The sequence below is a fragment of the Zonotrichia leucophrys genome, chromosome 1A (genome assembly GCF_028769735.1).
Source record: "Zonotrichia leucophrys gambelii isolate GWCS_2022_RI chromosome 1A, RI_Zleu_2.0, whole genome shotgun sequence".
Lineage (NCBI taxonomy): Eukaryota > Metazoa > Chordata > Aves > Passeriformes > Passerellidae > Zonotrichia > Zonotrichia leucophrys.
In genome coordinates this window covers 5,486,369-5,505,739 of record NC_088170.1, presented here as the reverse complement: position 1 = coordinate 5,505,739, position 19,371 = coordinate 5,486,369, and the positions used below count along the sequence as shown (strand labels likewise).

At 37.5% G+C, this 19,371-nt stretch overlaps 1 protein-coding gene across 13 annotated transcripts in view; it reads left to right on the top strand.

The window, feature by feature from the left end:
- ERC1 (ELKS/RAB6-interacting/CAST family member 1) overlaps positions 1–19,371 on the top strand; it is a 271,066-nt gene that overhangs the window by 146,200 nt on the left and 105,495 nt on the right. For 9 of the 13 annotated variants that reach the window (XM_064736111.1, XM_064736157.1, XM_064736148.1 and 6 more), the window contains one exon: positions 11,056–11,187. The exons of the other annotated variants lie outside the window; for them this stretch is intronic. In XM_064736111.1, coding sequence (XP_064592181.1) covers positions 11,056–11,187 — 132 coding nt within the window. The remainder of the gene's footprint in view (positions 1–11,055; positions 11,188–19,371) is intronic. 13 annotated transcript variants of the gene reach the window in all.

Sequence of the window (19,371 nt, the reverse complement as noted above, 5' to 3'; positions counted from 1 at the left end):
AGTTGTAGAAGAAAGGTGCAGCTTTTTTCTCTGTCTAAAATAGAGTATCAGAATAAATACATGACCTTGTTCTTAATTTGATATGGCAGTTCTTACAGAGTCTGTCATTCTACATAATTGATGTTTATGACATTAAATCTGTTGTTAAGGAACTATCTTCTCTTGTGTCTGACCAGGAGAGAGTGCTGCATTCAGAATCCTTTTTTTTTTTACATTTTTTTACATTTACAGAAAGGAAGTTTGAAGGGCCCTGGCAATTGTAATGGAGAAGCATTTCCCTGGGTAGACATTTAGCCATCTGCTCTATCAGTTTTCACTTTATGGTTTGGTTTAGTTTACCATACATTTATTATGTTCAGGTTAGATGAACTCATTGCTTTCACATCTTTAAAAAAGATGAACCATTTGACTTTACATAGGAAGACCAAGTAAAAATTGGACAGGTCTACAGTTTTGAAGAGACAGCTGGAAAAATTTTGTGGAAATCACTATTTACAGCTAGCATTAGGCAGTCTCCCAGTTATCCCAGTATTTCCCTTAACTGCAAATTGAGATTTGTAGTGAGAGAAAGCCATTATATGGCCTGAGAGTTTTTAACAGAGGAAAGAAGACTCCGTGCATCCTAAGATTTCTTGGTGATCCATCAGGAATATTATTCCCCAGGCACACTTTCACCCAGTGTTTTCTGGCGAAACACGATGTGTCAGTGGAAGATGAAACCTGCTATTTGTGCTCTTTCCTGTTTGGCAGAGGGAAGGCTTGGTACCTTCATGATGTGCCAGAAACTGAGTGCAGTGAGGGCTGCACAGCTGAGTGTGTGCCAGCAGCCTTAACCACTGCATGTTTTTTGCATGGGCTTTTTTCCCCAAGATTAGCATCTGAGTTCAGACTGCTTTCCTAAAAGCTGTCAGGGAGATTAATGTATCTGTTGACAACATGGTGTGGTTCCTGTGAGGAGGCCTCTCCTGAGAGTAGGAAACATTGAGGGCCAGATTTAAGCAAAACAATAGGAGCACATTGGAGGGGAAGAACAGCTCTCTTTTCATTTTGGTGTCTTATTTCATGAGCCTGAGAAATGGTAATAAATTTGCATTTTTTCTTCCTTCTTGGTTTTTTTCTCTGTCTCTCTCATAAGGTTTATTTTTTTTTTTTACTTGCTGTGTTGAAAGTGGTTTCTAACTCATCTCTCCCCAAGAATAAAAATGCCCAATTGCCATGGCTCATTTCATAGTCTCATTGTTTAATAAAATTGCTATTCTGTTTTATTCTTCTTTTGCACAATAGAAAAGGAAAGGGAGATGGGGCGATGATGGGGACCTCAAAAAGAATTCAGAACTTATTTTTTTAAAATAATACATGTGGATTTTTTTTTTTTGTTCTATACTTTGGGAACAAATACTTGAGCATTTCCTTAAAAATATTTCCTCTAATTCATTTCAAATAGTATTAAACCTAATTCAATTCATTCTAAATCAGTATTATTCTTAAATCTTGCTTACTGAAGTGCCCAAATTGCTGTCACCCTTACTTTTTTTCTATATAGAAATTAATGCATTCTGTCTTAAATTCTTCTCTTTGTCTAAAATTTACACATTCTTAGCAGGTATCAGAACAACTGCTCTTACTGTGATGTGCAAATATTAACTAGAATTGAGACTTAGGCTGCAAACTGTGTTCAGAACTGACAGAAGGTTGTAACACACTAAAAGTCAGCACCAGTCCTTTCATCTCCTTAGTTTGGTTTGATGTGCACCCAGATCTCAATGCAGGCATGGGAAAAACTTAACTATATTGGTATCACTTAGTCTGTGACTGAGGATTAAAGGAGGATGATGTTAACATTCTAGAAGATGTCTGTAGTCAGTTAAAATTCATCGGCAAATTCACTTAAAACGTTATGTTGCTTTTGTTGCTTGTGTTTGAATTCCTCCTAAAGTTTGATAATTTTGGGGTCAGCTGATTTTCCAAAGCAGGGCATGAAAAGCAAGGAAATAAAAGCTGAAGGAACATGGTCTCCCAACAGCAGTGGTGTCCCATGTCCTTCTAGAGTGCAGCCAAAAAATGGCAGATTTTCTGTAAATGAGACTAAATTTTTCTGCAATTCCAAATTATATTTACTGATTTATTCAGGATATTTAAATGAATGATGACCTATATAGCTCCACAAGTACCTCATAAGTAGAACCCATGGATAAAAGAGCAGGTGAAATTCAGCATGAGTAAATATTTATATATTTTCTCCTGACATATATATGTCAGGAGAAGCAATCTTAAATATATGTGCACAATGGTGGGTTCTGATTAGCTCTATGACCATAGGAGAGCAGTCTCAGAATTAGAATAAGTAGTGTTATGAAAATATTATTGCTTAGGAGGATTATTAAAAAGCCATTTGAGAGGTACCAAACAGCAAACCAGAGAATGCTGCTGTGAGCATGAGCAGTGCATTTCCCCTCTGAATAATGCGCAGTGATGCCAACCATCCAGCACAGAAACAGATGTGGCAAACACAGGAGAGGTAAAGGCAAGGAAGGAAATAGCAAACACAAGGACAGGCCTCTGTTCAAACAGATATTAAATAAAATTAAGTTCTTGAACATGGAAAAGAATGAGTGAAGACAGGAGCCAGGGAATACTTTTCCCCATTTTGCAGACTGAGAATAATAGAGGATCATTTTGGAATATTTGGGGCTAAAGGGAAACAATAACTGGTTTTCCCATTCCTTTGGACTAGTTCAGGCTTTATAGAAACAATTGGAATTTTCATACAAAGAAGTGAGAATCTCTTGGAATGTGAAACGTTTCCACTTTCTCATTCTTTTGGGTTATAAGCCAGTTAGTTTTAATGGTGACTTTTATGAATGTTATATGCTAAGTTGCCTGTTTGAAGCTACTGTCAGTGTAATGCTGCAAATAGACAAATGAGTATCATTCATAAATGAGTCTCAAATCATCTTCAACCACCCTATTTCAGTATTTTTAAGCTCACTGTTTTCTGATTACTATTTAATTGTCAAATTTTTACATTTTCTGTACTGTATTCTAATAATCTTCAAATGTATCCTTATTCTCTGGATACAGCAGAACAGCAGATTGGGCATTTACTAGTAAAGATACTGAGAACAGCTTTTAATATTTTAAGCCAAATATTTCCCTAAATTAATACCTTTTTTTCTGGTTCATAGCTGAATCCATGTTGTACCAAGGCAGATCTTCTCCTTGAAATTATCTTCATTTGATGTATCTGACTGTAGGGGGATTGTGGGTGCATTGGGGTGTTCCTGAATGGCATGAGAAAACAGTGATAATTTATTTCTGATGGGAAATTGTTTTACTGATCTCTAGTTTGAAGATGGAGAGAGAGGGGAGTATCTTCATGGAGTGAAAGGGAATTTTTTTTAAGGCTAAATGTTTTGTGGTATGAGAAGGATCTTGATAGATGTCTGCTTTAAGGGAAGCAGTTCATAGCACAAATACAAAAGCTGCTCTGCTATGATGCACATCAAGGAAGAAGCATCAAAGGCTAAAATAAAAAAACAGAGATGATGATTGCAGGAATTCCCTTTAAAATTGAGGGGAGTGGATGAAATTCAATGTGATAACTGCTCAGTAGGCGTTCCTCAGTTGTGTTCTTATCAGTAGCAATTTTTGTCCTATATTCATTTGTGAAAAAGAGGGAAAACAAGAGAAGTTTTCTTTTATGGCTGTCCATGCTTGGTGCTCTGATGGTTTTGTCTGCTGAAGGATTAAAAATGAGCAAAGACAGGTAGGTCTTGTGACTGTGATATATTAGTGCAGTGATGATGACAGGACTGACATTTACAAAGAGAGCTCAGGCAAATAAGGCTGTATCAAGGGAATAAGATGGGTTTGAGCTTCATGTTAATAGTGCAGTTAGTTAGAACTTCTGCTGGCTTTTTCTCTAACCCCATTTAGGAGCCTTGAGTCGTTGTATTGATACATGAGAGAAGAACAAATCTTGTTACAGTAGCATTTATCCAATTAGCCACTCCAAAAACACGACACGTCCCCAAAAAAAGAAAGACAAACCAAATAAACAAAAAAAAAAAAAAACCACAAAGCCCCATAACAATTAGAGATATCTATTGCTTTTGCTCACTTCAGATCATTTTCTCATCTGTATTGTCAGCTTTGGGTCCCATTTCAATAGTCCATGCAGTGACCTGCTGTGGTTTGATAGAAACATTGTCCCTCTAGGTTTTAAAAACTACAAATGTGGTAATTTGCAACAGCCAGAGCAAAATGTTAGAACTGCTGGCACCCCGTGCAGCTGCTAAATGGTAAACCTGGTTGTTAGTGTTGGCAAGGTGCTTGAGCCTGTCTGGGCTGCTGCTAATGAAAAGTGTCTGTGCAAGCCCCAGATTTATAACTGATTGCTGTGCTGGGAGCACCAAGCTTACAGCAACAGGAAAAAAGCGTCAAAGAGATGGCAACTGTCAGAAAAGGACATTGCCCACAGGAATAGCCACTGCTGCCTTTCCCTTTCTGGGCCTGTAATAGTGTCTGGAGCTGTCCTTTTTCTTCTCCTTCTTGCTGTCCTCCTTCAGCTAGTATTGATTAGGATCCTTTCTTACCATTATCACAGGCTCTGTGTTTCACTTTGCTCCTGATGTTGAGCAAAAGTGCTGCCTGTTCTGGAAATGCTTTTTGAAAGTAGCACACCTAGGTGGTAAGATGTGGTATCTTGGAAGGAAAATGTGTGAGTGGCTGGAGTTATTCACACATTTTTGTATACAATTTAGCAGTTTTCAGGCAATAATAATAATATGCATGACTTTTATTAAGGCTTTTGTATGTATATAAGAAAAAGACAATGTGAAAGATTAAGCCTTTCTTTTCAATTAAGTTCACTAGGATTTCCCCCCCACCCCTCCCATTTCACTTCCCATTCATTTAAATTAGATCAGCTTGTAGTAATTTGTATCTATCTGGTTATTTTCTATTGCACGCTATCAGTAGAGTTGATACATTTCTTTTCCATCTTTCATGGGTTTGGGTGGGGTTTTTTTCCCATGTAAGTATATTTTTGTGTATCCTTCCCATGTACAGAAAAGCACATATTTTTGTTTCCAGTATCATTCATAGTCTTGCATCACTCCTGAGTATTTTCAGGATAGTGTAGTTGGAACTATACTCCAGGGACAGTGTAGTTGAAACATCACTGCATTTTCTACCTTTCTATTTAAAAAGAAAATTTCCCTGGCCATTTCCCATGAAGTGTTGTCTTCCATACAGATTTTTTCACCATGCTAATTTAAATGGGTGGTTATATTAAACCTATCATGTCTAGAAATAATATTTATAATGTTCTTTTCATTGTAAATATATTTTCGTTCTTCCTGCAACTGCTGATCCACAAGTGCACACAGACTCTGGATGTACACATATCCTCTTTTTCCACTGCGGTATTCTCAGAAAAATGTACTCATAATCTCCTGCCATTGCTCATCTTTTCAGTACAGCATATGCAGGGCTGTGGCCAGCTTTGGTTGCACTTCCCTCTCAACTCCTACTGGAATTAAATTCTTCTACTGCAGTCTTTCTCCTTTTGTCTCTTGTAGTTATTTTTCTGTATTTATGTAACTTGTCAGGCTTGAATTGCAATCCATGTGTCTTACTTGGCAGATACAACCTTCCAGATGCTGACACATGTTGTTCTAATGACATAATCGTCGTGTATCTCAGGTCTGATCTCCAAAGATGAGGAAATGTTGATCAAGGAGCTCCTGCTTGGCAGTTTGTGCCTTGCAGCTCTCAGACTGCTCCTTTCATTCAGCAACTCCTGATAATTACATCTGCTGTTGCTGTGCTTACAAAAAACCCTCTTCATCTTGCTCTGTGAGAAACAGGGACTTTATATAAACCTAATACTTGGATATACTCAGCTTCTGCCCAAGAGCCAGAGATTTCCTCATCACAGATAACCTGCAGGTCTTTAATTTTTCCAATTGAGAGCACCAAGACAGCATTAACATCCGTGGTTATTGTACCTCCACTGCTTGTTCATGCCCAGCAAAATATCTTGTAGCAGCTTTACATGGTAGTTTGTCTCTCTGTCACTTTATTTTCAGAGTCTTTAGTGTTGGATCTGTGTTTATTTTGAGTTTATGCTACATCTTAGTACCAGGCTATACTCTATCCTAAAGGTATTTCCTTCTTCAGGAGTTTATAAACTCTTCTTTCATTCCACTTATGTTTGTAGAGGTTTGGGAATTTTTTATGTTGCCACTTTCTTCAGGAAATGGTAATGAATTAAATTATTTTTTGTGGAGATCTGTTACTTTGGATGAGTTGCAGGAGGACCCCAAACACTCCTTTTGAGCTAGATTCTGTCATAACTACCATTTGGGTTTTATACCATGGGGTTTTGGCCCTCAGCATTACCTCATGTATATTCTTGAAAACCCCAATTAGAGGTATTTTGCCCATTTATGCGTGACAATTTTGTGTGATTTTCTTGTTCAGAGACTTGAAGTAGTTGATCAGCATGTGGAACTGAATGAGGGACATCCACCATGCTCACCTGAGCTTTAAGGCTCTATGTTTGCTTCTGGAATCAGATGAAACTGTAATACCTCCTTTTGGTAGCACCACATATTCCCTTAGGACCTTCTTAGGAAAACAGGCAGATTTTTATAGCTCTCTTTCAGAGAAAAGAAAACATTATTTAACTGATTTTATTTTCACCAATTGTCCTCTTGTGAAGAGTAGGTATTTGGCATAGCATCTTTCCTTCTAGGTTCAGTAGTTCAACCAACACTGCAGAAACTCACCTTCCATAATTTTGTAAGTCTTTTGGCATATTTTGGTAGATTCCTGTGATTGCGAACCAGAAGTCCTCAGTAACTGGCTGACTATAAGTAGAACCAATTTTTCTTCTTCATATTTGGTTCTGATTATGGCCAAAAAGAGGAAGCAAGGGAATTTTATGGAAGATTTTGAGAAGTCTTTGAAGAAGATTTCAATTTTTCATATTAATTAATAATCAGCATGCACTTTAGAGTTACAGTTAATGAGGCCCTCATATTTTTAACTAGGAAAAAACCTTAACATTTGTGGATGGACTATCTCCAACTGTTGTTGAAGAATTTGTTATCTCAAGATCTAAATGATTGCATCCATGAGGAAGCTTTAAGTAGTACTTGAGGCAGCTGACAGTCCTGAGCTCCCTCATTCCACTTACCCAGTGGAAGGTCAGTTCACAAGGAGGGGTTTTTCTAGGGAGAGTTTTATTCCATCTAGGATGGACTGAGGTCTTTGAGTTTTTTATCTGGGTCATGGCTTCTAGAGGAAATACATGATAAGCAGAAGCAATAGTTCACAGGAGTAAGGGCTTGTAATGATGCAATGATGGTTTAAAAAGTAATTGATTCCTAGTGCAAAGCATATCCAGTATTGCATTCTTCTCATCTGGTCTATGAAAGTGCACAGGTAAAATGTGCTACTGCATTATTTACAGGGTTCTATGATACAATTCTTTCCCTGCCTAGGTGATTCTCTACTCCTAGAAATACTTTCAGCAGTTGAAAGAATCATTTCATTGCTTTTTCAAACTGTTAACTAATCTTTCCCAAGAGCTTACTAGAGAAATCCACCTTAATTCCAAGAGTGAAATTAGGCCATAAAGATCTTTGTGAGTGTAGTTCAAGACAGGGTTATGAAGTTTGCCAGGATACCTCAGATTTAATTGAACCTAAATGTCTTGGTGAAAGCATGTATCTTATTTCATGCGCTTGCATAAAACTTGATGGCAGATTACACATCACATGAATGCAGGATAGATTAAATTGATACATCATTTTAACATACATCACTTGGCCATCCCACCACTTCCTTCCTGAAGTGAAAGGAAAATCCCAGAAATGTGCATCAGTCACACCACCTTTTCCTTTCAGGCTTTGGAATTAGTTTTGCATGTGAATCAGCAACTGGATCACAGCATAGGTAGCAAAAATTTTTATTGTGCCTGAACTCTTGGCACTCCCACAGTGTCAAATGGGTTTTTCATTTTCTGTGTGCTGCCACCAGTGAGCATAAAGGCAGAGCTGCCTCCTGTACCCCACTCTATTTCCATCTCTGCTGTGCAATCTCCTGCACATGGGATGCAGGAGGGCAAGGGAAGGAGGGTCATGAAGGTATTTGGGTAGATAATACACCTTGAAGAATGCAGCTACTGCACAGGTAAGTAATTTTTTCTTTCTGAGTATAAGATTCCTGAAAAGAGGATGTCACTGTTTATCATTCTGGTACTTTATCAAAATACAGGAAGATTTGCCATTGGTGTCATGCTCAGAGGTATGATTGCTTCAGAGGAACAGTCACTGTAGGAAACACGTTTTAACTGCAGTTATAATTGATAGAAGATTTTTTGCAGAGTTTAAATCTTCTCACAATAAAGGTAGAATACTTCATGTAATTAAATGGAGGAAAGCAGCAGCACAGGTCAGCATGAGCCTGTCATGTTTTAGAGTTCAGAGCCAAATAGTTGGAAGAACATGCTGCTGTGTCAAAAGATTCACTTCAATTTTATCTACTAATACGAGACAGCAGCTTATATATTTTTTTAAAAAGTCATTCAAATACTAATCAGTCACAAATCAATGAGCTAGAAACAAAATCATTCTTTAAGAGTGTTTTGAAACTATGCTGCACTAATGGATGTGCTACCTGACTGATCTGCTGCTCCTGCCAGTCATTTGTGAGGTTTTGTCAGGTGGTTACACACATCATGACGCTGTTAGAAGAGTAAAGTTGCGCATCTTTTAAATAGGTTTGACTGAGACAGAAAGGAAAAACTTATACTCATGCTTTTCTTACTGGGTGGGTTGTTTGTGTTAAAGTTCACCATTTCTAGGCAATTCATTCTAAGCCTGGATTTTTAACTTGTGACCCTCTAACATATATGTAAAAGTTTATGTATTATTTCAGGAAAAGTAATTATATATGAATATAGATTTTTCAAATGCAGGTAATGCGGCCCTGTATTTTTGGTATCACCAGTTTTTCTTCCTCCTGTCCCTCAAGCATTCACCTGTGTGAATAGAGCACTATGTAGTGTCATGTTTAATACAGTGTTGAATTCACCTCTGAAATGTTTGCCTGGAATGAAGAGTGGATATACCTGTGTGTTAGAATGTTTAATTTTGCATTCTTATTTTAAAGGACTTTCCATTTTAAATGCTGCTGTTCAAATGTCCAATTCCCACTTCTGTTAATTGACACAGAAAACTACACATTCACCTGGCTGGCCTTGGATGATGTATCAAGGAGTAAAGTTCATAATTACTCTGTAATGTAGATGGGCAAATAAATATTTCCTATATCTGAAATGGTTACTATTCCTTGCACGACTTTTTGTAACCTTTTTATTCATCTTTTTGATGAGACTTCATTTATGCTTATCATAACCATAGTTTTGGAAGATGTTATCAGTGTTCCTAAAAGATTCTGAAAATGTGAAAACATGTTAAGCAACTCCTATTTTTGAAATGTAGATCTCTCAGTTTGTTTCTTTAGAAAACAGCAATTACTTGCCCTGTGAATCCATCTTGCAATGTAACCATCAGCAGGAAGCTGCTTTCCTTGCAAACCTAACTTTGGTCTTTGCCAGGGCACTGGTGCCACATGTCCTGCACTGGTCTGATACAAAGCTCTGCATCTCTGCTTGAGCACTCTCATTGAAAGTGGCAGCTCTGAGACTGCCAGAAATGGTTTTCATACAACTGTCTTTGGGGATATGGTCCTAGAAAGCAGCAATCAAGGAATAAGTCAGATTCATTTGTAAAACTCCAGTGAGTTTTTTTTTTATTATGGAGGTTGCAAGGACAATTTTTTTCCAAGTCAGTCTTCTTTTTCCTTATTCTTTATATGGTACAAAACTTTTTCAGTATAAGTGGAAAATTACATTCCTAAATACAAAAGGACAGAAGCCAAAGGGGTACATCTGACAAAGAGGAAAATGCCAACAAATAAAAGCATTTTTGATTCTTCCACTGCTACTGAGATGGCTAAAAAGCCATATATTAACTTCAGTGTGCATTAATAGCTCATTGGAACTCTATGATCTAAACCAATCTGCAAGACAAGAAATGCAGAAATCTTCCATCCAGCTGCTCCCTTGTGGTGGATTTGTTAAGCAGCCGTGGTCCAGGGCATTCATGTATGCACAGCCTGCTTTGAAGCCTTCCATGAAGCTGCTTCTGCAGAAGCAGGAGAAACACATTTATTTTCCTTGCAAGAGTAAAGTTAGGAGAGTCTCATTTAGAAATAACAATACCATTATTTTGTGTATATATATTTTTTTAAGTTATGCTGCTTGTAGAAACCATTAAAACATATTTTGAGGATCAGTAAGTGTTCTTCAGCGGTCTGAACATATGAGGCACATCTGAACTCACAGCTGTGAAGATGCTCTTAATCAAAGAATAAGTTTTTAGGGAGTCTTAATACTTGAATGTCTAAAATTCAGACAGCCTAGATGAGTCCTTCATATTTCCTAGCAGGCCTTGGGTGTAAAACTTCCTTTAAGACTTAACTGAACAGTGGAAGACTCTGTTGGGTCAATGTTTGCTTTTCTCCCCCTTAACCTGGAAATGCAAATTCCAAAGTGCAGGGCTCTGTTTCCCTTCTCACCACTCCTGCTGCTGAATGTGCGAGCCAACGGGCAGTTCTGAATGCCTGCTACTTTCCTGCCACTTCTGGCTTCTCTGCTTCTTCAGAGCTGCTTACTAATCCTTCTTTTCCAAAAATCCTTGCTTTTCTGTGCTGTATAATCTGACAGGGCTGTGTTACAGCCACACCAGACAAACAATCTTGCTTTGATGTCCTGCTTTGCTGCCCTTCTCCTTCTCTTTACTGCGATCTTCCTCTTACTCCTGCATCTCTTCATCATTCTTTCCTTTGTCTGAAGATTATTGCCTGCAAATTGCACCTTGGGAGGGAGAAACACAATTTTGGTTGGCTTAAAAACTTGGTTGGTTAAGAGGCTGTACTTCCAAACAAGTGGTCTTCACCTCGTCTCCCGTCATTTTCCAGGACAATCTGCGTAAAAAGGATGATCGGATTGAAGAGTTGGAAGAGGCACTCAGAGAAAGTGTTCAGATAACTGCAGAGCGAGAAATGGTGCTAGCACAAGAGGAGTCAGCCAGGATCAATGCTGAGAAACAGGTCTGCAATCTTGTAAAGTCACTGGTAGCCCTCCTAGGGAAGTAACCAGACACTAAAGTACTAATTTCCCTGCTTTCCTGCCTGAAACACAGCTGGCTTTCTTTGATCCTCTGTGTCTGTTCCACTGTTAGGTAACAGAACTCAAAAAATCTGCAAAACCTTCATAGTAAGTTGTATTTCATAGGTAAGATTTTCTACAAATTAAAATCAAAATATAAGGTATCCTGAGCTTTTGAAATATTGGTTTAAGTAGTAACTCTTCTGATCTCTCTTGCCTGTCAAAGCTGCCTTCCCATGTGTAAGATAGATTTACTGCCTTCTTCATTGAATTTATTTGAAAGACAATGGTTTTTATTAGCCTGGTTGTGTTTATGAACAACAGTCTCCTTGCACTTGCAAAACAACTGGTTAAAAAGACAAATCCCTTGTCTTGAGCCAAGCATGCACAGAGAAAATACACACCTGTGTACTGAAGTCACAAGTAGAAACTTTCATGCATTAATTGATTTTGTGCCACTGATACTCTGAAGAATCATGGACATGCCTGATTTTAGCTCAGGTAAGTAATCATCAAGAAAGCATACTGTAAGTTATGAATAAATCCATGAGATTTTGATAAAGCTTGTGAAGCAGTAGCTGAAACTGGCACTCTTCATTTTGTGAGCACTCTTAATTTTTTATGAGTTTTTCGTCATTCCTTAGGCCAGTAATTAGCAAACAGGAGCCTTTGGTCAGTTGTATTTCAATGGAGAAATCTCCTTGTCTTTGTTATTTACTTAACAAGACTTTTGACCAAGTGCACTTTAAAACATTTTAAGAGGTTTTTCTTATCATGTATTCTTGTATCACAGGTGTTAATGAAAAAGAAGTAGAAATGCAAGTTTTCCTGAAGATAACAATTGTTTCTCTATGAGCTAGAGTCCAGCTCAGCTGTTTGCTGATAGATGTGTTGAGGATAATTCTGGTTGCTTTATTTTAGGATTGTAGACAGTGAGATGGAACTCACGTTCAGGAATGCATTCTTTCCAAGCTTCTTGTAGCCTTTAAAAAATGCATGAAATAGAAATGTTTACTGGGTAGTGAATGCCACTTTGAAGATTAGATCACCTTGAAAGGAAAACATATCTGATAAAGCATTGGCTCTATGATGAGGCACAAAAGTAATCCACCTGTATGTGATTTGATACCCAGGATTATAATAATGTTCTAATTAATTAGTTACAAGACAAAGTGACCATTTTTATATTCTTAGAGCATCTAGAAGCTGGTGCTCAAAGAATGTAAAAATATATTATTATAAAAATATATTATATACATATACATATTGGAAATAGATTGTTGGAATTGGGCGTAACATCTTAAAAATGAAGCAAGGCGGGGAAATGCACAGCCTGAAGATCAATAAACCATCAGAGAGAAGAAAGGAAGAGAGCCAAGACAAGTAAGATTTGTGGGTAACAGCATAAAAAAGGAATATGGTAGGTAACAGCATAAAAAAGAAGTTAATTTGGATGTATCAGTGCATGCAGAAGTGAGGAGGAGAAAGGAGAATGGAATGAGAGCAGCAGTATTGGAAGAAAAAAATGTTGACACCTATGACAGCAGTGGTTTATTGTAACAGAATTAAACTGCCATCTCATACCAATTATGGTTTTTTAAATATGAGCAACAAATCAGCACAAGGGAAAAGGATCTGCAGAGTCATGTTCTAGTCAGCACTGGGAGACCTGACAAACACAGGTAATATTAGAGTTTTAAAATGCAAGACTCCATATTCCATACACTATCAATGGCAAATCCATTGACTTTCACAAACCATATAGTAGGGTATTAATATTCTTAAACCAAGTGTGAGTGATGTGTGTGATTTTTAAAATGTTGATGTTGTTCAAACTGCGTGTAATTTGCTTTTAATTGCATGCTTTTTCTTTCCTCTCTTATCTTGTTTTCCACCATTCTGCCACTTCACTGCCTGTCTGAAGCTTTTTAATGAATCAGTGCATGAGGTCAACCATTTTGGCTTTAGGTGGTTCAAGGTATGAGGACATCTCACCTGTGTGTGCCTCTGCCCCAATATTTTGTGTTGTTACTGCAGCCTTGTCTTGTGTAATCCTGCCCTCCCTCATCTCATCATGTGTGGTGTTGTGCTATTTTATAGGCTTCACATTTGAATTACAGTGTCCACAAAGCCACCCTGGATTTCATGGTTCTCATACATCCTAAAATGTTGCTCTTTTTAATCCAGTGTTTGAAAATATCCTGTCAGTGTGTATCAAGTGTGACAGTGGGGAACTGTGTTAATGCACAATCTGGGTATGCAAGACATCTCCTGCTGACTAAAAACTTTCTGTTTATTTCACCATTTCAGACCTGGTCTTTCTTTGATCTTTCTCAAAAATAAAATCAGGCATTTCCTGCTGGGAGCAGAGCCCCCATTGAATTGGGCATAGTTTTGTTATTCCCACTAATCTGTATAGCAGGAACCCTGCCATACAGAGAGCAGATGAGGCAGTCTTGCATAGATGGGAAGGCTTGCAAGCTCTTCAAGCCTTTCTTTTTAATAATAGTCACCTGGTTTTGATGGTGCACCTGCTGAATCCTCTGTGTAGATGCTGTTGTGAGTTCCTCACAGCTGTGGGGTTATTTATTTAGTACTGTGGCTGGGCCCACTAGTTCAGCCCTCTATGTGGAAGGTCAGAAGATGTATGCTGACTTCTTCCTCGGTGCTCCCATAAGGCTGAAGGTAGGATTTCTCAGATAAACACTTCTGTCATAAAGGTTTTTTTATTAGAGTCAGACACTGTTGTAATGTAGATTCAGGCACTATTTCTGCATTAACCAAATCTGAGTTTGTTTTAGAAAAGCTGTCATTATATTCCTCAGGGGAGAAAAATAGAACTGCATAGAAGTTTTTTTTTCCCTGCTCAGAAATACAGCAGTAGTTTTGCTCCCTAAGAAAAACTGTTGGAGGCTTTCTTTGAAAAGAGGCCCTGTCTTGTTCACAAACCCTTTCACTGTCCTGGTGCATCTTACCATTCCTACTCCTGCAGCAGGAAGCTGCAGGTTATCCTTTGTATGAATTGAATCCTGGTCAGCACCATTCCCAAGACAGTGCTGGAAATGGGCTTTGATCTTCATGAGAGAGTGGGACCCTTTTTGTGAAATAAAGTGAAACACAAGTTTAAGTTCTGTGACTCTGTCAATCAGTAATTAGTGACAGGTTCTTGTCTCAAGGAGCACAGTAGTAGGATTACTGGCATTTCTAGCCTTCCTTATTGAAGGGCACAGTTCACAAATGTTTTCTGACCTAAAATACTTCATGCTCTCCTTTTCCTTGCTCACTTTCATGCCCAGTCTTGAGTGCACATCCCAGCTGTTTCCCCAGCTGAGGTTGTTTTGGGGCTGTGTTGTGAAATGGAGCAGTGACCTGGAGCAGTTCATGGTGACGTCTGTCTTATTTTTTTAAGGGATTTTTTCATGTGAAGCACTTCACTGCCCTGGTTCATGAATCCCCATGCACAAATTGAGGTTCATCTGAGGAAGTGTTGATCTGTGTGGGCAGGACTGAGAAGTGAAGGCAGGAGTTGCTTAGCATTATTACTAAAAATATTTTTACCAGAAACTTACTGCAGCCTTTGCAATGGGCTCCTATTTCTTTGAGTGAGATGGTGCATTGCCTGACCACAACATACATTTCTCTAGCTTATTTTATTTCCTTCAGATTTAAAAAGCAGAAGATTTTAGAAATTTAAATAACATTCTTGCTGATAGTAGTGCAGCTCTGTTCTCTCATGAATATCAACTCCTGCTTAAATGCACTCTCTGTACAGTATCAGCTAACATTAACTCCTTGCCCTAAAATGTAATGGCAAAAAAGCACATAAAATAATGGCCATTACCTCATCATTCCTTGCTTCCTTAAGTAGGTATTTAAACTGGAATTTTTAAGTTGGCAGTCTAATCTTGACACCTTCCATCAACTTCTTTTGAAGTTATGGTTCACAGTGGGACACTTTAAAAGAGGTTAAGTATGTTGACCTATAAATAGCTGTATCTTTATTCATACACTGTCTTTTTGTCCTACATAGGGCAGATTTTTCTGTTTTCTTTTTTTTATGGAAAATATAAAAGATTGAATATTGTAAAAGTAATGTATTGATTAAATCTATTTTCTTACACTCATTACTTTCTCCCACTGTCTCTGTAAATTATTTCAGCAGGATTTAATATTATTTTCAGGTACACATTACATGTAAAATATGTTGATAACAAGGCTCCTGAGATTCTATATCACATATGCCTACTTCAAAATTATTAGCTGTTTGTTAAGGAAAAATAAAGATGAAAAAACTAATATTAAGTTAATGAGTTAATAACTTATAATAACTTAATAAATAAGTTAACAAGTTAATAACTCAACCAGAACCTCCTTTCATAGTTGTCTCCCATTTTCCTACTGTAAATACAAAGTCTGCAAGGGTTTGAATGTAGAGTAGAGCCTACAAGAGCCTTTTGTCTTCTCTGTAAGTTACTGTGCTGGAATTCTCACCAAGTTTTGAATTCTGTCATTTGCACTTCTGTCAGAACACCATTCTGGTTTTAACTTTCTAGCAAATTATTTAGACTATAATTCATTGTAAGAATAGAATAGAAACTACATTTACAACAGATTTATCATTGGATGCTATCCTATCAAATGCCTTATAAAAATGCAAGATAAATTAAAACATATCTTTTTTGCTGAGCATTTTGTTACTGAAATAGATATGAAATATTTTCTCACCTATGTTGAGAAATAATTGGAATTATTTCACAGCACAAATTCTGACACGCTAAGTTACTTTCTGCTGTCCCTGTAAATGAAAAATATAAAGTAGAATTTCTCAGGAACCAAATATCTGTAGATGTTTTCTGAGCAGAAGTGTCAGAGTTCTGACTGCTCTGTGATACATGCTGGACACTTTGCTTTTAATGAATGTTTTTGTCTCTTCTTCTGTATCTCCTGGTGAGAAATTTGATAAATTTAGAGATAGGGGATCAAGGCAGTCCAAGGTATGGCTTGGGGGTGAAGGTGCTGGAGATTTTTTAAAAAAATTTTTCTTGGGAGGTTACATTTTTTTGGCTGAACTTCCCTTGAATATCTGCTGAAAAGCTCTTTTCTGTAAAAGTCTGCCAAAATCATTTTGGCTTTTGAGTGTGTGTTTATATGTACACGTGCAAAGTAATTTGAGTACTTAGTTCATATCAAGTAAAATTCTGTGCTAAAAATTTATATTTTGCTTTGTTTTACTGATAAAAAAATTTAAGAGCTTTTTAAGTCAGTGTCAGCCCAAAGTATAATCTCACCATTGTTTTCCAAGAGATTTACTTTATTCCTTTGTCTGATTGTTCTGCTTTGGTAGGAGAAAGCATTTTGGGTAACTGAAGTTCACTGGGCCCTGTCAGTGAATATGTTTGCAGTCGTTTTTAGGAGCACTGCATCTCCCTAAAGTTACTTCTTTTCCCTGGATATTTAAATGGATTACATAACCTTTTCCTTTAAAAATACACAGATTTGCACTGAGTCACACTCCCTGCAAGGGAGAGGTAATTTGGTGTGTAATTCCCTCAGCATTCAGTAATGTACCTTTTAAGAGGTGGAAGAGTGGAATTTTTTCTGTCTTAGTTGTGTTCAGCTGTGCTGAGCTGGGGGCTTGGGAGGGTTTTTTATCTGCAGATGGGAAAAACGAATAGAGAGAGAAATGAATAGGAAATCATGCCTAACAACTTTGAGGCAGAGATCTTTTTCTGACATTATAGACAAAAATCTTTAAAATCTTTTAGAATCATGGAAGTGTTTAGGTTGGAAAAGACCTCGAAGATCGTTGTGTCCGGCCATTAACCTGATACTGCCCAGCCCACCACTAAACCATGTCCCTAAGCACCACATCTACCTGTCTTTTACATTCCTCCAGGGATGACGACTTTGTTTTTGTTTAATTTGTTGCTCTCGTTTAAGGTTGCAAAGTAGTCAAAATTTGATGACTTTTGAGGAGAGCTAGGGACACTGAAAGCATAATTAACCTCTGTGCAAAATATACATTGAGCATTTCTCCATGTAACTCACCTTTTCATTTAATGAAATGAGAAATACTGATGGAAAAATGTTGTCTAGAAATTTGGTGCAAGTGCTGATTTTAAGGTCATTTTGTCTGTATTTTTATCTCTTTTATTGTTTAATAGATAAATCCTGATTTCAAGTTATGCCTTTTGCTAAGCCAGGTATCCCAGACAAAGATCTCTCTTGGCATCTCTCTGCCTGTTGTATTATTTTCTTAAGCACCTACTTCTAGACAGCATTTTATTTGTTGTGGCTCAAGAGAAAATCAAATTCTTGCAGACTTGGTTACATTAATGCTTGCTTGTAATTGTGAGGACTCACACAAATACTTTTGTTAATATTTGTTTAAGCTAGTCCTGTGCTTTTTTAATTTTAAATTCCTTTTCCAGTTGCATTTTCTCTAATTTTAAATGCAAGTGTGATACAATAATATATAGGTTAAAGCATTAGAACAACTCATTAGTCTTGAACATTAGATTCATATATATTCTTTTTCTGACGTAATTGATTTTTCCCCCAAATCCATGAAGTGCAAGAAAATAAATTGTTTTCCTTTCCATAGCATTCTCCTATATAGTAAAACATAGGAGACTGAAGAGCTTGAGGTTCGTTAAATTGAGGATGCCTCTTCATTTGAAGTATTTCCTGCTCACACAAAAACTCCATGACTTCCCTGTACTGCTGCTTCCCATTGGATTTCTTTAAACCCTTCACTGAATTTCAGCCTGAATTCAGTTGGCTCCAAACAGTGGAAGTTCTTTTTATTTATTGTAGTCAGGCTCTGCTACTTGCTCTCTGTTACCTACAATGCTAAAGGTCTGTTTCCACCAGTTTGTGGAGGTGGAAACTTTGCAGAGTTTGCCAATGAGACTGTGCTTCTTCAGTTGCCACATGTTCAGCCTTCACATGGCAGTGCATGTGCTTTCATTTATTTATGTTCATGATCCTTAATGTCTTTTGGGAAAAGAGTGTTAAAGTTGTATATGGAATCAGCATAACGTTTTTCACTGCTTGTAGTGAGTTAATACATCATACCAGAGTTTTTCTCTTTGGAAAATCAATCTGTGCTATGTAAAATGACAGTCTTTGCTGTGCTGTGTAGCATAGCATTAAATATTTACTTTGAATATTATTCAGTTAGGTCTAAACTGTCTGCCATGGTGACATATCCTAGTTAACCTGAAACTGTCTAAAATGCAGCAAAATGGAAATCAGCATGGTCTGCAGAAAGCTGGTTAAAACCTGCTGAAATCCTTGGGCAATTAGTCTCACTTCTACCTTAGCAGCAGTAGATGTAACCTATGAAAGGGCAATTTATTTTGAAGATGGCCATGTTTAGAGTTCTGGCCGGAGTATCATGATTTAATCATAGATCTAGAGAATTTTGTTTGGATGTGATAAATTGTGCCAAATGAGCACAACATGTGCAGCACTGCACAGGATGTGCTTCTAGGGTCTCTTCAGGGTCTCTGCCTCTGAGGAGATTTTTAAAAGGTGATCAAAATCCAAGTTTTTTCAAGATAGATTATTGTTCCTAGTGATTGCTGCTGTATTCCCAAGGGCTGGGAATTGCAGGTCCTGGAAGATGAATGCAAGACAGTTTCCTGAGACTGTAGATCAATGTAAAGTAGAATAGGACAGCTTCCTTTGGTATGATGATATGGATTAAAAAACATGAGAATGTTTTGTTGGATAATAATTTTGCATGAGGAAAATGTGGAAATAGAATTGTAACTTGTTACACTCTTCAAATACCAGTAACTAAAACAGATTTCTTTTCCTCAGTAGAAATCAGAATTCAGTTTTCACTTACTTTTATTCAAGGCCTGACTCAAACACTTTGTTTGTGTTGAGCAGAGGCAATTATTGTTTCCTTCTCAAGAGCTCTTGTCCCAGCAGTAAGCTGTTGCTTATTTGTGTAGGGTATAGCCCACATTTAGGAGATAAACTGTCAAAGCTACCTCCAAACATCCTAACAGGACACAGCTGTGACTCACTGAGTCCTGAAGCCTTAGGAGTTTTCTCTTGTCCAAACATCTGTGAATCCTGATTCCTCCTTCTTCATACAAAAACTCAGCCCTCTC